This window comes from Lotus japonicus, chromosome 3 (genome assembly GCF_012489685.1).
Source record: "Lotus japonicus ecotype B-129 chromosome 3, LjGifu_v1.2".
In the NCBI taxonomy this organism is placed as follows: Eukaryota; Viridiplantae; Streptophyta; class Magnoliopsida; order Fabales; family Fabaceae; genus Lotus; species Lotus japonicus.
In genome coordinates this window covers 42,536,952-42,557,843 of record NC_080043.1, presented here as the reverse complement: position 1 = coordinate 42,557,843, position 20,892 = coordinate 42,536,952, and the positions used below count along the sequence as shown (strand labels likewise).

The 20,892-nt window shown below is 40.3% G+C and overlaps 2 protein-coding genes across 2 annotated transcripts; both read left to right on the top strand.

Moving 5' to 3' along the window:
- Window positions 1-6,782: 6,782 nt before the first annotated feature.
- LOC130744181 (secreted RxLR effector protein 161-like) lies at window positions 6,783-7,517 on the top strand. Its single transcript, XM_057596371.1, has one exon. It carries the CDS (start codon window positions 6,783-6,785, stop codon window positions 7,515-7,517), a length of 735 nt encoding a protein of 244 aa, XP_057452354.1.
- Window positions 7,518-8,094: 577 nt separating this feature from the next.
- LOC130744180 (uncharacterized) lies at window positions 8,095-9,195 on the top strand. Its single transcript, XM_057596370.1, has 2 exons — window positions 8,095-8,304; window positions 8,392-9,195. Exons 1-2 carry the CDS (start codon window positions 8,095-8,097, stop codon window positions 9,193-9,195), a joined length of 1,014 nt encoding a protein of 337 aa, XP_057452353.1.
- The last annotated feature ends 11,697 nt before the right edge of the window (window positions 9,196-20,892 follow it).

Here is a 20,892-nt window from a genome sequence, read left to right as displayed (position 1 = left end):
TATTTTCAAAACATTTCTAGAACCTGATATGCATACTTCTGCCCAAACCTATACATCCGGCCTTGTCATGGAAGGCACTCATGAGTACAACAGATGAACAAATCATGCGAACTACAATAAAGTAATGTTTTATTCGACAACAGAGTTCAGAATGCGATAACACCCTAAGTCCAATATACTTCCTACAATCCTCACACTGGAGAATCGCATAAGAGTAATGAATCAGAACCTACCCAAGACCAAAAGTAAGTTATACAATCATCCCTACAAACTTCAACCAATGACGGTAAACTTTTCTACCCAAGGCTCTAGCCTTACATTTAAAACTACTCTTATGGTCTTCGATTACTCCACCAAAGTTGTTTTCTCGTCAAATAGCACAGTCAGCTTCGCCCAGAAGCACAACAGCTACTCACAACAACACCTGTTATGGCCTGGCAGTTTGCCGACCGCCCAAACACAAAGCAAACAAACAAGGCAAGAAATGGTCAACTTCCTAGAGTAATGTAGTATAAGTCCTAGCGAAATACAACATAGTTATAAGTAGCGTGTGATTAATAATTAAACACATCATATGTCCATCTCTAGCATCTGAACGTCGTCTGCGCATAGGTGTATCTTCATTTCCTTGCTAGGACAGCACCACATGTCGCTAATGTAATTGTACGACCAATCAACTAACGCAATTAAGGTCTGTACTCTTTAATCAAGCAAACGGATAACAGGATCAAGGACTAGCCCCTTAATCGATACAAATAATAGGATTTAAGATCTACCCTCTTAATCCAATAACAAATAATATGATTAATATCTATCCTCTTTAATCAAATAACAAATAATAGGATTAAGGTTCATCCTCTTTAATCCAATAGAAAATAATAGGATTAAGGTCCATCCTCTTTAATCCAATAGAAAATAATAAGATTAAAGTCTATCATCTTTAATCCAATAACAAATAATATAATTAAGGTCCAACCTCTTAATCAAATAATAAATAATATGATTAGGGTCCAACCTATTAATCAATAACAAACAATATGATTAAAGTCCAACCTCTTAATCAAGTAGTAAAGAGTAGGATTAATGACATGCAGTCCCCTTAATCAAATAATATAGACTATGAGGTTCATCCCTTCAACCGATTTGGAGCCCGTTCTTTCGACCGTCTCACTTCAAGTTATGTGTGTAAGAAAAAGCTAGCAAAACAACGATTCGTCCTTACCCGAATACGTGTCTAGCTAAATTTCATTGTCTCTATCGTTTTTTCCTAAGTTAAACGTCGGTCCATTGACCAATTGCTTCACAAGCAAGGAGTAGCGTCTTCACTTAGTGGTTGTTCTAGTCATAACGACTCTTCCTTTTGATGTCCACAACTCAAATTCTCCTCTTCCCTCAAACCTCGGATCGTCGGCCTTTCCCGTTGTCAAACTCATTTTCATATCCTAAGTTTTCCGCAAAAGGGTTATCTTTATCATTCAAAAGGTTCTATCTTGAGTTAATTCATTATAGAATTTGTTCTCAAAATCGAAGTGTACTCCCTCCGTTCCTTTTTAAGTGTCATTCTAGCAAAAAGCTCTCCAACCAAGATAGTGGGTTATTGGAGTTTTTTTCGCATTTTACCCTCTCACATCCTAATCATGAAGTTACTAAAAAGTTTTCTAACCAAAATAGTGGATAATTAAATTTTTGTTCCACTCTCTCTCATATCATTAAACTATTTATCATTCTACCCTCCCTAGTAGCAATAAAAATTTATAACTTCCGTCCAATTTTTAATGTTAACACCTTTTTCTATGTAACCTTGAAAGCTCTTTTGGGTACTTTCATTGGAATTTAATTTCCACTTACTAGACAAGACTTTGAATTGATGTAATGGGAATTTAATTTCCACTTACTAGTAAGGGTATAATTGACAAGATGAACCTTAAAACATCAAAACTACAGTTAAATAGGAACAAAAAATTTATTCTAAAATGACTGTTCCGTACTAGAGCTTACTTAGGTATGAAAGGTACACTGGCTAAACCCTAGCAGAGCACAAATAGTAATATGATGCAATAATAAGGAAATATTCTCCTTAATGATAAAAAAGGTGTCCGGTACAAGGTAAGGACCTCCCTTTTATAGTGGATGAGGTCCTTACTCACTTTATTCCTATGTTTGGGCCTTACAACCAAGGCTCAAATCTCTACGCAAATAGGACAAACCTGTTGTTCCTTTGTTTGGTTGTCTGCATTTTAGCTAAGTATGTGTGTGCCAACTTGTCGGACCCGATGTTGTAACAACTTGCCTATGACATCTGTCCTAGTATATGTTGTTAGTTAGTTATTTGGTTATCAGTGAAGCTTTGTTTTTCTAGTTATTTGGTTAACAACTTCCTAATTTTTGTATGGACTGTGTGCTCTTTCAAGCCCAATGAAGACAAGGCCTGCAAGACTATATATGAAGACTTAAGACCTAGTCTCGAATGGAGAACAAATTATAATATTAGGGTTTTCATCGAGTTCATACTGTTTTTGTACTCTTAGCAGCTTTATGCAATAGTTGTGAGCTAAGGGTGAGTGTCTCTCTGTGTGATCTTGAGATCTGTCTTTGTAACTCGTACTTGAGTTCAATCACTGTGGCAGTGATTGTAAGAGAGTGAGAGGGGGTGCTCATACTTAGGGGGAGACCTAAGTAATATTCCACGGGTAGAGATAGGTAGAAAAGGTAGTTGAACTGGGACAGTTTATGTGAGGCCTTTTTGTACAATTTCTCTATAATAGTGGATTATCTCTCTTGGGTGAAAACCCTCCAGACGTAGGTGATTTTGCACCGAACTGGGTTAACAACTTCCTGTGTCTATTTACTGTTTTTCAGTTGTTTATCTTGTTGCATCATTTGCTGAATTAGTCATATTGTTATACAAGATGTCTTAGACATCTGGTAGAACATCCGTGTTACTTTTGCCCGAATTTCAATTGGCATCAGAGCAGACACCCCTTGTTCTATTTTTGGGTGAGATCTAGGGAGATAATTCTGGTAGTATGGATGATAGCAAGGAAGGAGGATCAATTCATAGGCCACCAATCTTGGATGGTACTAACTATGACTATTGGAAAGCTCGTATGGTAGCATTTTTGAGATCCATTCACAGCAAAACATGGAAATCCATTGTCAAAGGGTGGAAACATCCTATGAAAAATGACAAAGAGGGAACCTCAACCACTAATTTGAGGCCTGAAGAAGAATGGACAAAAGAGGAAGATGATGAAGCTTTAGCAAACTCAAAAGCACTAAATGCTATCTTCAATGAAGTGGACAAGAACATGTTCAGGTTAATCAATACCTGCACTGTGGCTAAGGATGCCTGGGAAATCCTCAGAGTAGCTCATGAAGGTACCACAAGAGTAAGAGCGTCAAGACTCCAACTTCTCACCACTCAGTTTGAGAATCTGAAGATGAAGGACGATGAAACTGTGTCAGAATTTCACATGAGGGTGCGTGACATGGAAAATGCATCATTTGCACTTGGAGAACAAATGTCTGAAGAAAAGCTTGTCAGAAAAATTCTCAGATCTTTACCCAAGAAATTCGATATGCAGGTGACAGTTATTGAGGAAGCTCAGGATATTGGCAGCATAAAAGTAGATGAACTAATTGGTTCATTGCAGACCTTCGAGATGTCCGTGAATGAAAGGTCAGACAAGAAGAGAAAAAGTATAGCTTTTGTATCAAATACTGAAGATGATGATACAAGTGAGAAAGAGTCTGATGAAAATTTGTCTGAAGCAATAGCTATGCTTGGGAGAAAATTCAACAAAGTGATGAGGAGGTTTGAAAGAAGACCTAGACAAAATGTCCCAGACAAGCGGTCTGACATCGGAAAACACTCTAGCTTTTCTCGCAGAAACAAGGAAGAAGACAAATCCAACAAAAGCAAAGGTGTCCAGTGTCATGAATGCGAAGGATATGGGCATATCAAGGCAGAATGTGCAACTTATCTAAAGAAACTGGGAAAAGGAATGGTGGCAACTTGGTTTGATGATGATACAGAAGAGGAAGAAGAACCTCAAGTCACGGGTCTTACTGTGAAGTGCAACTCTGGATCAGATTCAAGTGATGGTGAAATATCTGAGGATGAATTCGCAGAAAACTACAAACTTCTGTTCAACAACTGGAAAGATGCCTGTGAAAAAGGAATGAAGTTGGAAGGAGTTGTCAAGAATCTGAAAGTTAAGAAGCAGAATTTGCTGATATTGAATGACAGACTTCAAGAAGAAGTCACTGTGCTGAAGTCAAAAATTGAAGGTATGGTAAAATTTGTTCGTATGTTGAATAAAGGAACTGACGTTTTTGACTTAATTTTAGAAACAGGAAATGTTGTAAGGGATATGACAGGACTAGGATATACTGAAGACCCCACAGCTGAACAAAATGAAAAGATCAGTAACAAGTTTATTACTGCAGAGAAGAAGACCGAGTTCAAGATGGCAAGCCTAATGTCCAGACATGTTGCTCAACAAGGGTACATGCAGATTCCTTATTCTTATCCTCCAACCCAGATAATGAGGAACACAACCTGGAAGTGTCACCATTGTGGTAAGCATGGACATATAAGACCCTACTGTTACAGGCTGTATGGAACACCTCAACACTGGAGAACTACTCAGATGCACACCTCTACTAATTCAATGAGAAGCGAGTGGAAACCTAAGAACATTGTACCAGCTCTTGTTGCCTACACCTCTCTGAGAGCTTCTTCTAAGGAGGATTAGTACTTTGATAGTGGATGTTCCAGACACGTGACTGGTGTGAAGATGTACTTAGATAATATCAAACCTCACTCTACTAGCTTTATCACTTTTGGTGATGGAGCTAAAGGAAGAATCAAGGGATCTGGAAAGATTGTTAGTGGTGGCTCTTCAAATCTGAGTAATGTGCTGTTGGTAGAAGGCTTAACTGCTAACCTGATTAGCATAAGTCAACTATGTGACTTGGATCTGAATGTCTCATTTAACAAAGCTGGCTGCAAAGACAACTGCTACATGTGGTCTCCACAGATTAAGGCTATGTCCTCAATGTGTCTAGTTTCAAAGGAAGATGAAGCAAAGTTGTGGCATCAAAAATTAGGGCATCTAAATCCCATAAGCATGAAGAAGGTCATATCAAAAGAAGCCATCAGAGGTATTCCCAGATTGAAGATAGAAGAAGACAAAGTGTGTGGAGAATGCCAAATTGGAAAGCAGACCAAAACTTCTCACAAGAAACTGACTCAGATTGGTACAACAAGATCTTTGGAATTTCTACACATGGACTTAATGAGACCAATGCAAAAAGAAAGTTTTGGTGGAAAAATGTATGTATTTGTATGTGTTAATGATTTTTCAAGATTCACCTGGGTTAGTTTTCTTGCAGAAAAGTCAGAAACTTTTGAAGTGTTCAGAGAACTAAGTCAGCAACTCCAGGGAGAAAAGGGCTATGGAATTGTGAAAATAAGAAGTGATCATGGGAAGGAATTTGAGAATGGAAAATTCTCATAATATTGTGGAAATGAAGGAATCAAGCATGAGTTCTCTGCTCCTATCACTCCACAACAGAATGGTGTGGTTGAAAGAAAGAACATAACACTGCAAGAATCTGCTAGGGTAATGCTTCATGCTAAGAAAGTTCCTTATCATTTCTGGGCTTAGTCTATAAACACTGCTTGCTATATTCACAACAGAGTAACTATACGCTCAGGAACTGGCTCCACTCTATATGAGCTGTGGAAAGGAAAGAAACCTATTGTCAAGTACTTTCATGTCTTTGGAAGTAGATGTTACATTTTAGCTGATAGAGAACAGAGGAGGAAGCTTGATCCCAAGAGTGATGAAGGGTTATTTCTGGGCTACCTAGTAAATAGCAAGGCTTACAGGGTGTTTAATTCTCGCACAAGAACTATGATGGAATCCAAAAATGTGGTTGTGGATGACAGAGTAAACAGTCTAAATGAAGTCAATGTAGATGGAGATGATAATGTGCCTCAGATAGTTGATGAGAGACCAAATGACTGTGACATCCGGTCTGACAAAGAACCTGAAGAAGAAAAAGAACAGGAGTCATCCAAGGAGAGTGTTCCCTCAATCAGAATTCAGAAGATACATCCCAAAGAAAACATAATTGGGAATCTGAATGAAGGAGTCATCACTAGATCTAGAGACACTATTGCAAATGCCTGTTTTATATCTAAGATTGAGCCAAAGAACATCAAGGAAGCCCTAACTGATGAGTACTGGATAAATGCCATGCAGGAAGAATTGAGTCAATTTAAGCGGAATGAGGTATGTGATCTTGTTTCCAGACCAGAAGGTGTGAATGTGATTGGTACAAAGTGGATTTTCAGGAACAAGTCAGATGAAAATGGTACTGTGACAAGAAACAAGGCCAGATTAGTTGCTCAAGGGTATACCCAGATTGAAGGAATTGAATTTGATGAAAACTTTGCTCCTATTGCTAGATTGGAATCAATCAGATTGTTGTTAGGACTGGCATGCATTCTGAAATTCAAGCTGTTCCAGATGGATGTGAAGAGTGCCTTCTTGAATGGATACCTGAATGAGGAAGTCTATGTAGAACAACCAAAGGGATTTATAGATCCAACCTTTCCAGAACATGTTTACAAGTTGAGAAAGGCCTTGTATGGATTAAAGCAAGCACCAAGGGCTTAGTATGAAAGGCTAACAGAGTTCCTGATAAGTAAAGGGTACAACAAGGGAGGAATAGACAAGACTCTATTTGTGAAAAAATACGGTGGAAAAGTCATGATAGCTCAGATATATGTAGATGACATCGTTTTTGGTGGTATGTCAGACCACATGGTCGATCATTTTGTTAGACACATGAAATCTGAGTTTGAGATGAGTCTGGTGGGTGAATTAAATTACTTCCTGGGGTTGCAAGTAAAACAGATGGAAGACTCCATGTTCATCTCACGGAGCAAGTATGCCAAAGAACTAGTTAAGAAGTTCGGTCTTGAGGGCTCTACTCATAAAAGAACTCCTGCAGCCACTCATATCAAGCTAACTAAAGATGAAAGTGGAACTTATGTTGATCAAAGCTTATACAGAAGTATGATTGGTAGTCTTCTTTATCTCATTGCTAGCAGACCAGATATTGCTTTCTCTGTTGGTGTTTGTGCCAGATATCAAGCTGCTCCTAAAGAGAGTCATCTGATTCAAGTCAAGAGGATTATAAAGTACATTAATGGAACTGTTGACTATGAAATCTTTTATGCTCGCAATTCTAATTCCAATTTGATAGGCTACTGTGATGCAGATTGGGCAGGAAATGCAGATGACAGAAAAAGTACTCCAGGAGGATGCTTCTTTCTTGGTAATAATCTCATATCTTGGTTTAGCAAAAAGCAAAATTATGTTTCACTATCTACTGCTGAGGCTGAATATATAGCTGCTGGAAGTGGGTGTACTCAACTATTATGGATGAAGCAGATGCTGAGGGAATATAATGTCGAGCAAGATGTCATGACATTATACTGAGACAACCTGAGTGCCATCAACATTTCAAAAAATCCAATTCAACATAGCAGGACTAAGCACATTGACATTCGTCACCACTTTATTAGAGATTTGGTTGAAGAAAGGATTATCACTCTTGAGCATGTGGAAACAAATATGCAGTTAGTTGATATTTTTTCAAAAGCGTTGGATGCGGCTATGTTTGAGGAGTTGAGAGGAAAATTGGGGATTTGTGTAATAACTGACTTATAGAAGTTATTGACACATGTCAAGGGTAACGACTATAATTTCCTCTATTTAACCGCCCTTGATACAGTTGAGGAAGACACATAACTGAGTTGTCTTGGTTTTACAAACTTGAATTATTCTCTCTCTTTGTGTTCTTTGCTCTCTAACGGTTATTTTTGTAATTGTGTCAAGTTACTCTCAATCATGATTCAAGATTCAGGAAAGAAGATCGCCACCGGTCCCAAACCTATCAAGAACTCTCATGGAGTCAAATTTCTTGGTTTGAAGACTGCTTCCTCTACTCCCTCTAGGGTCCTCTGCAAAAATTGTCTCTCCAGAATCGTCTGGCCCAGCCAAGAGGACAAGGAGTATGAGGATCAAGCATGTTTTCAAGCGAGGCACAGGGAAAGCATCAAGTGTTCAGGACATCTCAGAAGATTCCATTCCTGATCCACCAATTGATGACAATCAAGAAAGCGATGTCGTCGATGCTGAAGCAGATCAAGTTATCCACAATGTCTTAGAGACGCTTGCTGATGTTGCCACTACACAGGATGTCATGCCAAATGTTGAATCGCAGGTTGATCGTGATTCTGAACCAAACTCTGAAGCAAACCTGAGTGAAGCTAATGCTGAGAAGTAAGATGATACTGATGTTGCTAACCAGGAATCTTCAAGTGAGAAGACTCCCTCTATTGAAATTCCCCATGGAAAAACCCCTGAACCCTTGTCCAAGAAGGGTAAGAAACAAGTGTCTGTTGCCTCTAAAGAAGAAGACTCTGATGATCAAGAAGTGCACAAGAAAGTCACTGCCTCTGCTAGTAGGAAAACCACAGTTTCTACAAGCAAGAATGTTGCAGGTTTGAAAGAAAAGAAGAAAAAGGTTCCTGGCTCTCAGACTCCCAAGACTCCAAGAGCATCTCAGGTCTCAGTTCCTGAGAAGAAGACAAAGAAGGACAAGAAAGATGAGAAGATTGCTGCATCAACTGGAAAGAAGAGGAAACATGTTGCTGAAACTGACTCTGAGCCAGATGTCAAGCCAGATGTTCCTGAAATCACCACTACTGCCAAGAAAAGGATCAAGGGGAAGAGAATTCCTTTGAATGTTCCCGAGGCACCAATTGACAATGTATCCTTCCACTTTGCCAGTTCTGCACAAAGTTGGAAGTTTGTTGTTCATAGAAGGTTAGCCATAGAAAGGGAGCTTCATGCAGATGCCTTGGAGCCCAAAGAGATCACAGAACTGTTGGTTGATGCAGGTTTGATGAAGACTGTCAAGGACATTGGCAGATGTTTCTCTCAATTGGTTAGGGAATTCATTGTGAATATCCCTACTGAGTGTGATGATGAGAGTAGCCCTGAGTTCAGAAAGGTCTATGTCAGAGGAAAGTGTGTTAATTTCTCTCTGAAGTTGTTAATGAGTTTTTGGGAAAAAGACCAATTGCTGGAACTGATAACGAACCTGATTTAAATAGGGTTGCTAAGACCCTTACTGGCAAGATGGTCAAGAAGTGATCAAAGAAAGGATTGATTCCCTCTGAGAAGTTAACTACCAAGTATGTTGTTCTTTTCAAGATTGGGTGTGCAAATTGGATGGCCACCAATCACCTATCTGGTGTAACTCCTCCCCTTGCAAGAATGCTCTATCTGATTGGCACTGGTGGTGAGTTTGATTTTGGCAAACTAGTTTTTGATCAGACTCTGAAGCATGCATGCTCTTATGTTGTGAGACTGCCAATTCTATTTCCTTGCCTATTGTCTGAACTAAATGTCAAACAACTGTAAGATCAAGTTTTGATCATGTAGTACAACTCTATGTTTTGATGATTACAAGTTAACGATTTAGTATGAACAATTATGGTACTCTAACGTGTTTTCTGAGTGTGTTCATGACAGGCTCTGACCTTGATATAATCTCACAAAAATTAGAAGCACTTTGCTTAAAGAGTAACCCTAGCAACGCTTTCGCAATCTCCATGTTCAAACTGAACAGTAGAAAAGCTTCAGAAGATCTGAAGATAGTCAAGCTCTGATGTGGACTCAACTTACTTGAAGTTCTGAAGATCCAGACGTTCTGATAGCCCAGACACTCTGAAGGCTCAGAAGCTCTGATAGTTTAGAAGACTCTGAAGATCTAGAAGCTGAAAAGTGAAGTCTCTGAAGTCCAGAAGCAAACTGGCTCTAAAGACCAAGTACTTCTCCTCTGAGTTCAGAATCAGAAGCTACAACGGTCAGAGGATCCATGCTTCCCTCTGACTCTGATCAACAAGCTTCACAAGTTCCAACACGAAGCATTCCTCTGATCAGAAGTCAACAAGGTTAAAGGTCACGTCACTATCCAAAGTACAAAAGCAAGTGTACTATCCTGACGACCTAACCTAACATTCTCAGCCACAGCAGAAGCTGGAAATCCCAGATCTGCCCTCCAACGGTAGCATTCCCATGCAATGTTCAAACCCTAATCCTTGGAGTATATATAGAGGCTGAAGAGTGAAAGATGCTGGTTGAAGAAACTTATACGCGCAAGCAATATTCAAATCTTCTTAGCAATATTTCTTCATCGAATTCATTGTGTTTACTACAAGCTTTTCAGAAGCAATCTCTTTGTAAACAATATCTTTTAAATAGTTGTTTAGTTTACCTTTAGGAGATCAAGGTTGATCGGATCCTATTGAAGACTAAGAGAGTGAATCTTAGTGTAAGCTAAGTCAGTGTATTGTTAGTCACTTGTAGGTTTCAAGTGCAGTTGTAACAAATCTCTGATTAGTGAATTGCCTTCATTCTAAGAAGGAAGAAATCACCTTCACGGGTGGACTGGACTAGCTTGAGTGATTCATCAAGTGAACCAGGATAAAATCCTCGTGTGCTTTTCTCATCTCTTATCTTAAGCACTTTACTTGTGTCTCGAAAGATTTGTTAAAATCTTAAGTGGGAAGTTTTATTCTGAAAACGCTATTCAAACCCCCCCTTTCTATCGTTTTTCATACCTTCAATTGGTATCAGAGCGCAAGTTCTGATTACCACACCTAACAGTGTTCAGTGATCCGGGCCGGTATGAAAAACAAATGGCTACCACCAGTGAAACGCAAAAAGATGGTTACAATGCAAAGCCTCCTACGTTCGATGGTCAAAGGTTCGAATATTGGAAAGACAAAATATAAAGTTTCTTTCTGGGCTTTGACGCAGATCTCTGGGATATCATTGTGGATGGCTATGAGCGTCCAGTTGATGCTGATGGCAAGAAGATATCCAGATCAGAGATGACTGCTGAGCAAAAGAAGCTTTACTCACAGCACCACAAAGCTAGAGCTATTCTTCTTAGTGTTATTTCCTATGAAGAGTACCAGAAGATTACAGATTGTGAGTTTGCCAAGGGTATCTTTGAATCCTTGAAGATGTCCCATGAAGGAAACAAGAAGGTGAAAGAATCAAAGGTGTTGTCCTTGATCCAGAAGTATGAATCCTTCATCATGGAACCTAACGTGTCCATTGAGGATATGTTTTCCAGATTTCAGTTGCTCGTAGCTAGAATAAGACCTCTCAACAAAAGCTACACTACAAAAGATCATGTCATAAGGGTTATTAGAAGTCTCCCTGAAAGCTGGATGCCTTTAGTGGCTTCAATAGAGTTTACAAGAGATGTTGAGCGTATGAGTTTAGAAGAACTCATCAGCATACTGAAATGTCATGAACTGAAGCGCTCAGAAATGCAGGATCTGAGGAAGAAGTCTATAGCTTTGAAATCCAAATCTGAGAAGTTTAAATCTGAGAAGTCGAAAGCTCTCCAAGCTGAAGCAGAAGAATCTGAAGAAGCATAAGAAGATTCTGATGAAGATGAGCTGACTCTGATCTCCAAAAGGCTCAACCGCATCTGGAAGCACATGCATAGCAAGTACAGAGACTCTGGAAAGGCCAAAGGAAAGTTTGAATCCTCATCTGGCCAGAAGAAGTCCTCAATCAAGGAAGTCACTTGTTTTGAATGCAAAGAATCAGGGCACTACAAGAGTGATTGTCCAAAGCTGAAAAAGGACAAGAAGCCAAAGAAGCACTTCAAAACTAAGAAAAGTCTGATGGTGACTTTTGATGAATCAGAGTCAGAAGATGTTGACTCTGATGGTTGTAACACCCCGATTTCCAGGTGTCACTTTAGTAACCAAAAATAAACTTTACGCGGAAAACAGGTAATTTTTTTCCATTGATTCCTTTAAATAAAAGCGATAAAGAAATAAAGACAAAACCCAACAACTAAACTAACCGATATACAATATATACACATGTATAGCCTCAGCTGCAGTCCATGTCACGCGAACCCGCAGTGACTCCAAAGTAGTGTGCCCGCAGGCAAATATATACAAACCAGAACTGTAAGTAAGAGTATCAAAAGTACAGTCATCCGAGAGAAAGTCGGCACCCAAAAATGGCCTGAACAAAAGACCCCTATACTCCGACAGACTCTCTGTGATCCTCCTCAAAAGAACCACACAAAAAGCCACACATCGGGACCTACCCTGTCCCAAAAAGTAAGACGATTAGAGCTCTACACAAAAAAAATGACGCTAGCCTAACCTACCCTCCCAGCTCAGCTCATAGATCCTCCTCCTCCTCATCGCTGCTCGGCGAGTAGCTCTCCCCACTGCTCTCGGAGTTAGAGTCGGAATCCACCATAATCATCTTGGTGTCCATGTCCACGACCTCCCTCCTAACTGTCCTGCGCACCGTCCTAGTCGAGCCGGTCTTGTAAGACCCGGATTTTCGGAACAAGTTAATTTCCGACTCACGCGTAGAATCAGTGTAAACGTGACAGGAGTTTGTTGTTTGAGGAAGATTAATGAAGAAGAAAGTTCAGGAATTGCTTGAGGAATGTTGCGTAGTTGTTTTCGGAGTTAGTGCGAGTCGTCTGTACACTTGCCTTAGGGCGAGCGTGTCCAGAATAGACTATTTCGCTCTTAAAGCAACGTTTTGAGTGAGATTTCGAACTCTCGGAAAATTTAAAGATTCTCTTTATTTTTCCATCGACCAGCGTTTCATTTCGGAACTCTGGACTGTACGCACGATAGGTTTCACTTTTCGGATGTCCGCCGACGCTAATTTCTTTGCTTCGAAACCCTATTTTCGAGCAATGGATGAAGACTTTTTCTATTCGGGACTTCTAAAGAAGATTCCGTCCGTGTTGCCAGACTTGTTTCGACGTTTCCAAACTTTCTTCAGTTGGAAGTTTTGTCGTTTGAGCATCACAGCAAAAAGTAGTTTTTCGGGGCAGATTAACCGACACCGCTTTTGAGTTTTTCGATATCGTTTTTCCCAAATCCTAGATATTTGTTTTGAGTTCTGGAATTCTGACGCCAGAATCTCTCTTATAATTTCTCGGTGATCGTGCTGCAAAAATCGGAATCGCGAAATTTTCATTTTCCCGCGATTTCGCCCGCCTATAAATAGGCGAAAAAGCAAAATCCTCTTCATTTTGCACCATTGAGGCCGCGGTTTGTAGAGAGAGAGGGAGAGGAGAGATTTTCGCGAAACCTTGACCAATCTTCGTGCAGTTCGTCCCTACTTCTAGGTATCAAGGTAACTAACACGATTCCTACCTCTGATTACTGTTTCTGCTGAGTTTCTGTAGTCGTTTCTGTGCTCTAAGTTTTGAGCTTTTTCTAAAATTGTCCGTTTTCTTCGATTTCTTGCTTGGGTTATGTTCTCTAGGTTTCCATGAGCCTAAAACCTCTGTCAGTAAACGCTGATTGTGATCCAGTTGTCCAGGATCTGAAAAACTGTTTCAAAACCCTTTTTGCTCACATTTCGAAACTTTATTGTCGAAAAGACTTAATCTGACTTCGTGCCTTTAGGATTTGTTGTCACGGAAGTCATGAGGATCGTTGCTGTCAAATTTGTTTTCAGAACTGATAACTTTGAAGTTTTGAGCCTTTATTTTGGACCAAAATGCCCCTGCGTAGTCGTATTCCGGCCCGATTGTCCGAAAATTGTTCTGACAGTTTCTTTGCCTTAGTTTTACCCTAAAACTACCTTGTGAATTGATTTGATCAAAGAAAAAGAGTCGAAGCCCTTTTTCCTTTGAGGCCGTGGACTATTTCCTTTAGGGGGGAGTTTTTCGGTTTCGAAAACTTGTCTTTTCGTACCTGATTGTCCTATTCTGAAGCTTTAATGCTTTGTCTATCGTTTATGTATTGTATTGCGATCGAACTAATCGATTTTGTTTGGATTCTGCTTTGTTTTTCTCCGAGGTTCAGTTGAGGGAACTTTGGAAGACTCAGAGCAATTGTTTGAGGAGAACTTTGTTTGCGAAGCTGGAACAGCTCGAGGTTAGGGCAACTTGCTATATTTAGCTATGATTGCATGATAGGCGTCGATAAACTAGACCTATGCTTTATCTGATGTTGTATATGATGATGATTTCTTGTTATGATTGTTTCATAACTTATGATATTGATGATGTGTTGAATTGAGCGTTTTGACGCAACTTCGGAGTGGGGGTTCATTGATCTGGGGATCTTTGACATTTCGGGTTGGATGAACAACCCTAGGCAAGTTCAAATGTGGGGTTTGAGACTTAGCCATTTGTTGGGATTCGTTGGAATTCCTAGACTTTCCCCGGGAAATGTATTTTGGGTGGTTGACTTTTGGAAACTTAGAATGATAGAGCTTTCGGAAAATAAAGACTTGGGAAACTTAGACTTTGAGAAATAAACTCATAACTTGACTAATTCGAATTGAAACAATTTTTATTAACGTTTAAGCATAGGAGAACTGAAGGGGAAAATATTTACGAAAAACGGGGAAAAGTCGACTTTGTTGTGGGTTTGGAGAGTTTGGAATTGGGGAAAGCCACTGAGGTGAGCTATGGTGATGTTTGAAAGTCACCAAGTACTCTAGTACTCCTGGTAGTGTTGTTCGAGTCGTGTTGTATTGACCGGCACAGACTCTGGGTTTTGTTTGTGGGGTTTGTGGTGGGAGTTGTGTTGTATTGACCGACACTAACTCCGAGTCGTGTTGTATTGACCGACACTGACTCTGGTTTTGATAATCATATTGCACACGTGCATATACGCGATGAAGTGCCAAGCAGAGTACTTCGGTATAACAGGAAGTAACGATCAGCCATGCAGAGTTGAATCGGTCCTGACTATATCTGGCACAACAGGAGGTAACGATCATCCATGTAGAGTTGCATCGTGCCTGTTGATGTTCGGCATAGCAAGCAGAAATGGTCAAACCATGTAGAGTTTGTACCGTCTTGACTATAGCCAAAGGTGATAAGCGACGCCCGAGCAGAAATGGTTAAACACGAGGCCAGTGTTACGACCGTCTCGAGGTGCCCAGCCTATAAGTGGCAATACCGTTGGTTTGTCCCGTCGCCAAGCAGAGTGACGTCGTTGATTTGTTCCGTCGCCAAGCAGAGTGACGTTGTTGATTTGTTCCGTCGCCAAGCAGAGTGACGTTGTTGATTTGTTCCGTCGCCAAGCAGAGTGACGTTGTTGATTTGTTCCGTCGCCAAGCAGAGTGACGTTGTTGTTTTGTCCCGTCGCCAAGCAGAGTGACGTTATTCGGATTTGTGTCAGCATATTCTGCACTGGCACACAATGCATCTTATTATGATTGAATTGTGTAAGAGATTCGATAACATGCTATGTATATACCTTAGGGTAGGCAATACATAACTTATATGTATATATACAACATATATATATACCCCTTTTATCGCATGTGGATTGTATATCTATTGTATTCTGTAAGTTGACCCTAGCGCCTTGGCTTTGTTTGTATGTTTGTGCTTGGGCGGTCGGCCTGCCGCCAGGCGTCCGTCAGCCGGTTCGTGATGATTCGTTGTGCGGGAAAGAGCCGGAGCGGAACGACTATTACTGAAGCTTTCGACGAGGACCCGGACTTCATGACTGATCGAGGGAGGGTCGATGATAGTAGTGTGGGTTATGGGTGGTTAGAGTCTTTTGAGTTGGTTGTTACTGTAATAGCTCTGATTCGTCATTCATATTTTGGGACAGGGTAGGTTCCCGACGCATGGCTTTTGTGTGGTTCTCTTACTGAGGGATCACAGTGAGACAGTCGGACCATAGGGGTCTTTCCTTAGGCCATTTTGAGGCCGACTTCCTCCTAGTGGTTTGTAATTATAATTTTCTCACTCACACATCTGGATCTGTAACTATTTGCCTACGGGCACACTACTTTGGAGTCACTGCGAGTGCGCGTGACGGGAGAGTGCAGCTGAGGTTGTACATGTGTATATATTTGTATATTGGTTAGTTAGTGTTGGGGTTATGTCTTTATTTCTCTATTGCTTGATTTAAAAGGAATCAAACGAAAAAAAAAAATTACCTGTTTTCCGCGTAAAGTTTACTTTTGGTTACTAAAGTGACACCTGGAAATCGGGGTGTTACATTGTGGTATCAGAGCTTAGTCGAGTCTTTTGGGAGTCTTTGGGGAATAGGTCTTCTGTGCTAGGTTGTGTGACTCTGCAAAGAGTGAAAATTGATTGTCTGCAGAGCGATTTTCGCTCTAATTGCTTGCGTTACTACTCAATCGGATTGAGTGGTTTGTCTAGTGCTACCGTATGGTTAGTACTAATCGGACGTTCGATGGGATATAGGATGGTGGATCTTAACCGGATGGCGGAGGCTACACGTGAGCATCATCAACGACTGATGGCGACAGCAATGTATCAACAAAGAGGAATGAACCGAACTGGAGCTGGGGGACCAATAAGGTCAGGATCTCAAGGCTACAACAGAAGGGAGAGCTACCATCAGTGGGGACCGTATCAGCGTTTCAAGGGAAGAGATCTTATCTCAAGAGTCTACAAACCAACGACTGCTGATACTGGAGGGGAGCCAGTTGGTGACAAGGGTGTGACATGTACTCATTGTGGAAAGTTTGGGCATTTTGCTAACAAGTGCTCAGTGACTGGATGGAGATGCTTCAAGTGTAACCGAGAGGGGCATCTAGCTGTGAACTGCAAGACACCCCAGGAGGAAACGTCTGATAGTAAGATGAAAGGGAATGATGCTACCGAAGGGACAGGAAACAAGACTTCGGGAAGAGCAGTGACGTGTTACAGGTGCAGGGAAGTAGGGCACTATGCTAGTAAGTGCAAGATCAAGGGAAAACTATGCTTTAATTGCAACCAACCGGGACATTTCTCCCAAGATTGCAAGGCACTCAAGGGCGAATCATCAGGGAATGTTGGGAAAGGAAAACAATTTGCTACAGAGGAAAGGATTCATGCCAAGGAGGGCAAGAGCTGAGGAGTTGAACGAGGAAGAACGTGGGAACGATGTAGGACCTTATTCGAGGTTGCTCGTGATTTAACTATAGAAGTTACACGAGGTTGGGAATAGCACACTAAGTCTAGAAAGTAGTCTTCCACCGTTGCGTTTATGAGGAAGCTAGTAGTTGAAGAACGAATCTTAGGGAGATTCCTTATAGGTAGTATACGTGTTATGTTGAGGGTGTGTAGTTCCGTAGCGGGATCATTAAAGGATTTAGTATCAGGATATTTGTGACTACTGGAGGATAGGAACTCATTGACTGTTCCAGTGGGTTTTTCTAAATTTCCACCTTCGATGTATTAGGCCTGATCAACCTAATATTGAGGGGGTGATATTCGGAATCACAGCTGGTTATGGACTTTGATAGAAGGATGTGTAAGATGAATTTGAATTGATTGAGGATTAGTCGGATTTGGGAGGAAAGTTCGTGTTAAGCATTTGATTGTAAAAGATTAAGATTTAAATCTTTGGAAGTCGATGAGTGTCGTATAGACATTGATTGGTTAGTTCGTGTGATTACTCCAAGTAGAGGTAGACTAAGTCAAGAGGTTTAATGCCGGAAAAGTATTAAGTAGTTTCTCGGAAGTTATGAAGTCATAGGTTATGTGATTACTGAGTGGAATTGTTAGAGACTAAATAAGTTGAATGTAATCAGGTTTTAGATGATAGCTTGATGGTAGCGAGAGTGAGAAGAATTAACTCTGAACTAGATTGTTATAGTCGAGTTCGAGGAATAAGTTTTGCTAAGCGTTGGATTAATATGTGGAGACATTATAGTCTTAAGAGATGAATTTTCGCTTGAAAAGTGTTGAATTAATGATTAAGTTGGAGAAAGAAAGTTTTAGCATAAGTTGAATACTTGAGGTTGTTGATATGGATTCCAAAGAAATATGCTGAGATTACTAAGTGAGATATACTAAGTTGGATTGAAATCTTAGGGTTAAGATTGAATCTTGAGAGTCGAGAATCGCGTACGAGTAGGAGATCTTATGGTTGTAGGTGTGACAATAGGAGTTGAATCTTAGAAGATTGAAGACCTGAAGGTGAGTTTCGGGTTAAGACCGTTGAGGTATATTATAAGAGAGATCTTGAAGTAAAGGAATTCTGGGTTGTGTGGAGTGTTAAGGTTGGTGATCGATTGATGTTGATTATGAGGTTACGGACATAATGACCATGTGACAAGATTTGAATGATGTTAGCATAATAAGTTGTGAATGTGAAAGCATGACGCCACTGGTCAGGTCGTTTGGGTAAGTGAAGGAGTTATAGTTTTTAAGAAACGGATATCCATTTAAGAAGTATTGAAGGATTAAAGGTCATTAGAGGACCAAACTTGGTGAAGGTTTAGGTTTTAAATCTATGAATGTCTGTCTAAGGTGTGTAAGACTCGAAGGTTGTCAGAATTTGATTGAGAGATTAAGAAGTTGATTGACGAGATGGTGATTGAGTCACAAAAAGGAAGGTGTTAGTATTAAGATGAATACCTGAGGTTGTTATATTTTGACGAGTTTCGTAGAGTATAAGAGTCAATGGGACTTTGTTATGGATTTTGATGATGCATATTACGGGTAACAAGTGAATTTTACTAAAGTTGAATGAGAATCCTAGGGCTAAGGTTGACCTAGTGAGCTGAGATTCATGTACACATAAGAGATTTAGTGGTGTTAGCGGCTACGATAACAGTTAAATCTCAGAATGTTGAAGGATCGGATGATAAAATGGCTAGTTAAGTCCCTCGATGTATAGTTATGATTTAATCTTCTAGAGGATAAGTCTCGATTTGTGCGAAGTGTTAGGGATTTCAGTAAGTGTAAATAGGTTTGAGTGAGGGAAGTTCTAAGGAAGAAGACGATAATAATGGATTGTTAGATATTAAGAAGAGGATTATCTTATAAGTTGTTGATAACTTGATGTTGAAGGGGATAAGATTAGTGAAGGACAAGAAATAAGGACATAAGTCGATTTTTAATTCGAATGGTGACTAAGTAGGAGATTGATTTCATTGTGCGAGTGATGATAGTTACGAAGTTGGATGTGACGTTAATGGACTATTAGATTCCAACACAATGTTTCGTCTAAGAGTTATCGAACGAACAAGTGATGGACTGTAGATGAAGATCACGAGGACAAGTTGAGTACCTACTTTAAGATGACAGAGAGGCACCGAGTTTAAGAAGAATTTCGGACGACCGAAAGTAAAGAAGTAAGTGGCTAAGGTTGTGCGACTGCACGGAATGCCAACCGGTATCATTTCAAGCAGAGGTCCGACGCAAGTAATCGAGTCAGACGACATGAGGTTGAATGATGTTTTGTCTTTTGAGACGCCGATAGTTAACAGTGGGGATAGAAGAGTGAAACAGTTAAGGGGAAGGCAGATTTCTTAAGTAAAGATTTTGAGGAACAATGACACAAGCACTACTACATGGGAATTGGAAGATAAGATCAAGGAACTGTATTCCGAACTTTTCTCAGAACTCTGAGTTTCGAGGACGAAACTTTCTTTTTGGAGGGGAGTATTGTAAGACCCGGATTTTCGGAACAAGTTAATTTCCGACTCACGCGTAGAATCAGTGTAAACGTGACAGGAGTTTGTTGTTTGAGGAAGATTAATGAAGAAGAAAGTTCAGGAATTGCTTGAGGAATGTTGCGTAGTTGTTTTCGGAGTTAGTGCGAGTCGTCTGTACACTTGCCTTAGGGCGAGCGTGTCCAGAATAGACTATTTCGCTCTTAAAGCAACGTTTTGAGTGAGATTTCGAACTCTCGGAAAATTTAAAGATTCTCTTTATTTTTCCATCGACCAGCGTTTCATTTCGGAACTCTGGACTGTACGCACGATAGGTTTCACTTTTCGGATGTCCGCCGACGCTAATTTCTTTGCTTCGAAACCCTATTTTCGAGCAATGGATGAAGACTTTTTCTATTCGGGACTTCTAAAGAAGATTCCGTCCGTGTTGCCAGACTTGTTTCGACGTTTCCAAACTTTCTTCAGTTGGAAGTTTTGTCGTTTGAGCATCACAGCAAAAAGTAGTTTTTCGGGGCAGATTAACCGACACCGCTTTTGAGTTTTTCGATATCGTTTTTTCCCAAATCCTAGATATTTGTTTTGAGTTCTGGAATTCTGACGCCAGAATCTCTCTTATAATTTCTCGGTGATCGTGCTGCAAAAATCGGAATCGCGAAATTTTCATTTTCCCGCGATTTCGCCCGCCTATAAATAGGCGAAAAAGCAAATCCTCTTCATTTTGCACCATTGAGGCCGCGGTTTGTAGAGAGAGAGGGAGAGGAGAGATTTTCGCGAAACCTTGACCAATCTTCGTGCAGTTCGTCCCTACTTCTAGGTATCAAGGTAACTAACACGATTCCTACCTCTGATTACTGTTTCTGCTGAGTTTCTGTAGTCGTTTCTGTGCTCTAAGTTTTGAGCTTTTTCTAAATTGTCCGTTTTTCTTCGATTTCTTGCTTGGGTTATGTTCTCTAGGTTTCCATGAGCCTAAAACCTCTGTCAGTAAACGCTGATTGTGATCCAGTTGTCCAGGATCTGAAAAACTGTTTCAAAACCCTTTTTGCTCACATTTCGAAACTTTATTGTCGAAAAGACTTAATCTGACTTCGTGCCTTTAGGATTTGTTGTCACGGAAGTCATGAGGATCGTTGCTGTCAAATTTGTTTTCAGAACTGATAACTTTGAAGTTTTGAGCCTTTATTTTGGACCAAAATGCCCCTGCGTAGTCGTATTCCGGCCCGATTGTCCGAAATTGTTCTGACAGTTTCTTTGCCTTAGTTTACCCTAAAACTACCTTGTGAATTGATTTGATCAAAGAAAAAGAGTCGAAGCCCTTTTTCCTTTGAGGCCGTGGACTATTTCCTTTAGGGGG

Coding starts and splice junctions, on each gene's coding strand:
- LOC130744180 (XM_057596370.1), top strand. CDS start 8,095: ATGAGGATCAAGCATGTTTTCAAGCGAGGCACAGGGAAAGCATCAAGT. Junction 8,305..8,391: donor TGCCAAATGTTGAATCGCAG/GTTGATCGTGAT, acceptor GTTGCTAACCAG/GAATCTTCAAGTGAGAAGAC.
- LOC130744181 (XM_057596371.1), top strand. CDS start 6,783: ATGATAGCTCAGATATATGTAGATGACATCGTTTTTGGTGGTATGTCA.